Source organism: Argiope bruennichi, chromosome 10 (assembly GCF_947563725.1).
Source record: "Argiope bruennichi chromosome 10, qqArgBrue1.1, whole genome shotgun sequence".
In the NCBI taxonomy this organism is placed as follows: domain Eukaryota; kingdom Metazoa; phylum Arthropoda; class Arachnida; order Araneae; family Araneidae; genus Argiope; species Argiope bruennichi.
The window spans coordinates 78,116,743-78,122,742 of NC_079160.1; the positions used below are offsets into that span (position 1 = coordinate 78,116,743).

The 6,000-nt window shown below is 23.5% G+C and overlaps 1 protein-coding gene across 3 annotated transcripts in view; it reads right to left on the reverse strand.

Annotated features, from left to right (window-relative positions):
* Nucleotides 1-5,411, reverse strand: part of LOC129989297 (protein-L-histidine N-pros-methyltransferase-like) — a 380,326-nt gene extending 374,915 nt beyond the window's left edge. The window contains exons 1-2 of one of the 3 annotated variants that reach the window (XM_056097734.1): nt 5,382-5,411; nt 2,791-2,905 (exon numbers count right to left, since the gene is read on the reverse strand). In XM_056097734.1, coding sequence (XP_055953709.1) covers nt 2,791-2,886 — 96 coding nt within the window. In that variant the 5' untranslated portion in view covers nt 2,887-2,905; nt 5,382-5,411. Of the gene's footprint in view, nt 1-2,790; nt 2,906-5,079; nt 5,354-5,381 lie in introns of those variants that run through there. The other 2 variants (XM_056097737.1, XM_056097736.1) reach the window with 2 other exon arrangements.
* Between the last annotated feature and the right edge of the window lie 589 nt (nt 5,412-6,000).

Below are 6,000 nucleotides of genomic sequence, written 5' to 3' on the forward strand. Positions count from 1 at the left end.
AAAATTTACATGATTTAAATCCATTCTTAATATACATACAGAAATGTTAGAAGTTGATAACAAGTTCAAAGATGTAGTACATATCAAGACATCTAACATAAATATAAAAATACTAAGTTTAATTCTAACTGATTAATGAAATGTTTATTCATTTTTGAAGGTATGCACATAACATTCAGTTATACAAAATTTAATATTTTTAATTATATTATATATATAACTATTAAAAAGTTATTTGCTCTTTATTAAAACATATAAGCAAAACTGAATAAAAATAAAATTTTATTGATACTAATCTCATTTAATACAATGTCAACAAAACACAAAAATTTATATCCTTGATAATTTTCTAAAAAGAAACCTAAAATCAGTTTCATCATAAACTAATGTGCTCAATTTTATTCCTGAAATTTGCAGAATTCTAAAATGTTCCAAAAATGAAAATATAATGGCTAATCTCATTTAAAGTCTTTTGAAAAATAATCCATGGCAACATTTTTTTTTTAAACTATAATACTGAGAATATAATACTATTGGTCTTATAATTGTTATAAGTCTCTTGATTAAAACTTTTAAATTGGTATGTTCTATTTCATTACCTATAGCTATAATGTTCTCATAAGGCAATAAGTGATCTAAAATCTTGTGTCTTGATTTAAAAAATGCCTAAAAACTACTTTCCTAAAGAAATAAAATAAATACATTCCTAATCGGTTTATTAAGATTAAAAATGCAGAATGTGAATTAAATTCATTAATGTCAAATTTACTTTATCAAAATCAAATCTTTATGAAAGCTGAAAAATATTACTTTTATTTTGTCATATTTTTAATGCTAGAAAATTTAATTTCTCAGAAATTATTAATGTAAATTTATACTTAACTTGTATTTTATTTAGAATAGAATATTTTAATGTCTCATAAACCTATACTTCACCAAATCTAGAAAATATCTTCTTTACATGTTTGATTAAGAGGACAAATATCTATATAATACTGAGTTACCTGCATTCAAATATAACAAATGTTAAATTAAAAAGAAAAAAAAACAGCATTAAAGTACTTTAGGAAAAAAATTAATTTCAGTTCACAAACAATAAATAATTCATAAATGAAAAAAAAAAAAAATGTTGATTTTAAGCATTTGATCTTATAATTAAAAATTTATAATTATTCAATTTTATTGGAAAACTAAATTAATTATACAACTGATTATAAATGCTTGTCCCAATAATTTGAAAATGAATAATTACATAATAAAAAGTTCAAAAAAGAGAAAAACCTCACAAATGTATAATTACAATTGAAATGAATTTAATAAAAATTATTTTTAGAAAAAGCATATTTTATTTTGTAGTGTAGTGTTGCTTTTATAAAGATTCAAAACTGCATTATTTTAAATTAAGTATCTTGATTTTGTTTTTTATTTTTTATTTGAGTTCAGAATAAAGAATATATACTGTATACAGATTCAATTTTTTCTTTGATTTGTGTTAGGTGTAATTCCACTTATAGCATGGTATATTTCTTAATTATTACTTCCCTATTTTTCTATAAATTTTTAACTTTACTTATTCCACTTTCATTCAATTTTCTTTTCATTATTCATTTAAATTTCTTTTTCTGTTATTTAATTTATTAAATGCATAATGATAAAACTTATTTTACCCTCTTTCTTTGCTACAACCCTATGACAATCTTGTATTTGCAAACAGCAAATATGCAGATATATCATTAAAATAATTAATAAAGTAAGTAAGAAAAATTAACATGCCATTAATAAATATTGATGATTACCAAAACATTGTAATAATTCTTCCAGCTATTTAAAATATATATTAGAAATGTTATTTTTAAAAAATGTGAAATTCAATTTGGTGGGTGAATTTAATACAAATGTCTTTCCTGGTTAAAAGGTTATTGAAAATCTCACAAATTATATCATTTTAAAACTCTCATTCAAAAAATATTTTATTATTTAATATAACATAGTACATAAGTAAAAATTGGCTGCTTTTATAATGACAAAGCATTACTTTAACAATAGTTTATTGTTATTTTTTAAATTGGAAGTGTTCTCTCTCTCTCTCTTTTAAAATGACAGAACTATATTTCATGCAAAAAAGGTTTTACATGAAATATAGTTTTAGCTTTTATAATGATGATTACTAAAAAAAGTAATAGCAAATAGCAAGTTAATACAATTTTGGATATGAATATAACTGCATTAAGAGAAAAAAGGAAGATAAAAAAAAGGAAATAAAAAACAATCTTATGAAGGTTTTTTTTTCTTCCCCCTCCTTTTTTTATGTTTTATTAGTTCTCACAATTCTCAAATGTTTTAGCACATCTGTTACAAATTACAAACAAAAAGCTAATGTTCTTTATATAATAGGAATTCGATGATTTAGAAGCTTTTTTGAAAATTACTTTTACTTAGCATTTTATACTGAACAAAAATGCAAAGAATCTTTTTTTCTTTAAATTATGTAAATTCTCATTAAAATATTTTGTGTAATCTGAAATTTTACAAGAATCTGTATTAGGCACCAGAAAAATTATTAAAACTGACAATTTACAATTTATATACAAATGTAAGAAATACTAAGCAAATTCATAATCTGAAATAAATTATTTTGAAAATCTATTCATAGCTGAATAAATTTTGAAATTTGAATACATCATAAATTTGAAAAATATTCTTAAAAATCAGTGTACTAATATAACTAATGTATTCAAAAATATTATTGAATGTTATAAAAATTAGTAAAATTTAATGAAACCAGCCTACCTTTGATTTATCTAGGTGCCTCAAATTGTCATCTCTTACCATCTTTTCATACAAAGATCTAGCTAAAGAACTTCGCAAATAAGGTCTGGTAGTCATGATTATGAAACAATAGTCACTGAATAGAAAGATAAATGCATTCAGTGAACAAGACTATCACAGCATCTTTCAATAAATTTATTTAATAAAAAAGATAAATATTAATAAATAAATAAGTATGAAAAAAGAACTAAAAAAGTGTGTTTATGTAATGTTATAAAAAAATTTCTTTCAATTCATTAAATGAGCATTTATTAGCTTGTGAACAGAAAAACTGTTTTTATATATAAATGCTTTTTTTCTTCATGACTTTGAAGCTGCAAGATTTTCTCTTTATATATATTGGTACAACAGACATACCTATTCACTTTCCTCAGGGTGTTAATGAGTTAAGTCTGCAATTCCTTAGTAAATAGTTTTATTTTTCTTTCTAATTGTATAATCAAATGATTGATGAAATTTATTGTTAATATAGTAAAACAAAAATCGGTAATTCCATGGGTAGTCAAATAGAAAAGACTTGGAAAAAAAGAAAAAAAAAAAAAAGGCCCCCTATTTTCACTTATTTACTTTTTTAATCTTTTGATAAGAATGCAAGATTTTATCTAGAATATATATATATTTAATTCTAAGACTGTTTCCATTTAGGTGAAGGAAAATGGAAATGGGGTTAAAAAAATATCCTCCAAAATATGAATTTTTCAAAAAATAAATAAAATCACTTGTTTCAATGATGCAGGGAGTTAAGAATGACAGAAATTCAGATTGGTATACTTAATAAAACAAAAATTCTCACAAGCTTTGTTGTGATTTAATAGTTGATTCTGTTATACAATTTAATATCATAATGCATATAAAATGGATCCACTTGATATATACTAACACAACCAAATTTAAAAAAAAAAAAAAAATTCAAAAAAACAGAAAAAAAAATCTTTAGTTTTATTTTTGTTTGTTATTCAATATCAGTGTAACTAGAAGGGCAAAAAAATAAAGATGTTGCAGGCATCACAAAGATCGTGAAAATACCTTTTACTTTAATATAACAAATAAAATATTATTGAATTAAAGTCAATGGTATAATGAAGGAAATATGAACCCTGGGTAACATACAGATGGGTGAAGGATAATATTTGAGAAGGAGGGCACTAACTGTAAAATTTTAATTCATTTCATTTGTAATTAAAGCAAGATTGTGAAAAACACAACTATGCCTTTTGTTTGTTTAATCCTTACATCATCACGTTATCAATTGGTGAAACTATTAATATGTTTATAATTTAAACCTGAAAAATTCACATAATTAAAATAATATTTTAACTGCTTAACTAACTGCAATGTTTAACATATTAGTGTGAATCTATATAAACAAGTAATTTATAAATTAAATTGTCTTGTTGTATTCAATTCCAAATCAGATCTAATTTAACTGCTTTACTTTGAAATTTCCTTTAATATTGATTCTTGAAAAAGGTAATTTTTTATTGTTCCTATAATATATAAGGTCTCTTAATGAATAGTGGAATGCATCCAGATTAGATACAGAAAATTGTCTAATTAGTCTCATATGAAGCATAATTTATTAAATTCAACATCATTTTAACCATTTAAATGTGAAAAAAGAAGGAGGGATATCATTTGTTTTTCAATTTCATTAATTCACATTATAAATCTAAATAAGCTCTACAGTCGAAAAAATTAGGTACATCCAAAATCAGTTATAATCAATATAGAATGTGAATAGTAATTTTCTGTTTAATGTACACTGTTGATATATAAACTTAGCAATTTCCACATCAGATTTTAACAAGAAGTATTATATATTCTTGAATTAAATGCTCTTATCTTTTCAACAACAGACATGGAATCAAACAATACATCATTTATCATAGTTTCTAAAACATATTGTAAGGTATTTTAAAAAGTAAAAAGGCAAAATGTAATCATATGATGAAATAATTATACTAATTTCATAAATATTTTATATCAGCATCTGCCACATTTTGAGTATAAAAATTAACACTATTTTTAGTAATTGTCCACTTAATTTCCTTACATTTAAATGATTAATTATTTAAATTATTGGAAGGGGAAATAATGATTATCTAGAATGTAGGTATGTGAAAAATATCATTGTTTTTAGTATTACTGCAAGAAAACCATAGTTTTATCTAATTGTTAATTTGAGTGCCGATTGCTACTTAATTAGATAAACACTGAATCTTATATTGCAGTTATAACATAGATAAATACTTGATGCAAGAAAATTAACATAAACATGAAAGGAAACGTGCGCTGTTGCTCCCATATTGGCAGTAGAAAAACGTAAACAAACCCATGCCGAACGCTAAGCCTAACTGTTTACATCATTTCACACCTGGATAGCTATATAATACTCGACAAATTTGATCTATCTTAAACTAAAAAACATGTCAGAAAATCATCTTTAAACGATAGCACTTAATAGATAGCGTTTATCACTTCTTATAATACAACTTTTGATTGTGTATTGAAACGTAGTTCTACGTAGAAGCCGAAAACAATCATAAGCTTACCCGCAATTCGTATCAAGACGGTAGGTTACAGCGATGCTTTGGCGAATTTGGCGATAGTAAGCTTCTAGCCAAGTTCGCCAGGTCAATGACGTCGAAATCCTATATGTGTTTAGAGATTTTATCAACTTCTGATGTTAGATTTTTTTTAATGAATTAAGTTACTTTTACGGCACTCAAGATTGTTTTGTTCAATAATTATTATCAATGAATATTTACATTTAAATGTCTGCGATATTTTCTTATTCGGAGATTTTATTTATCTATTTTTTTATCTTTGTAGAAAATTTCTCGATTATTTAAAAAAATAAATAAACTCAGATACATTGAAAAGAATTTTATTTATTGCTTCAAAGACAACATGCATCAAAATAATCAATATGGCTATATATATTTCAAATAGACGGCTGGGAGGAAACAACTATCTGAAAGAAAAAAAAAAATTCAAAATTAATTTCTAAAATATACATACAGAACAACAAGATATACAAACAATTGCAAAATGTGAAAAAGCAGTATATATAGAAATGGAAAAAAGCGGTAGCATTAAATTTCAAATTGTTATAAAAAATCAAAAAAATTAAAACGAGTTGATAAATAATTTAAAGCCCTTCAGTCTATA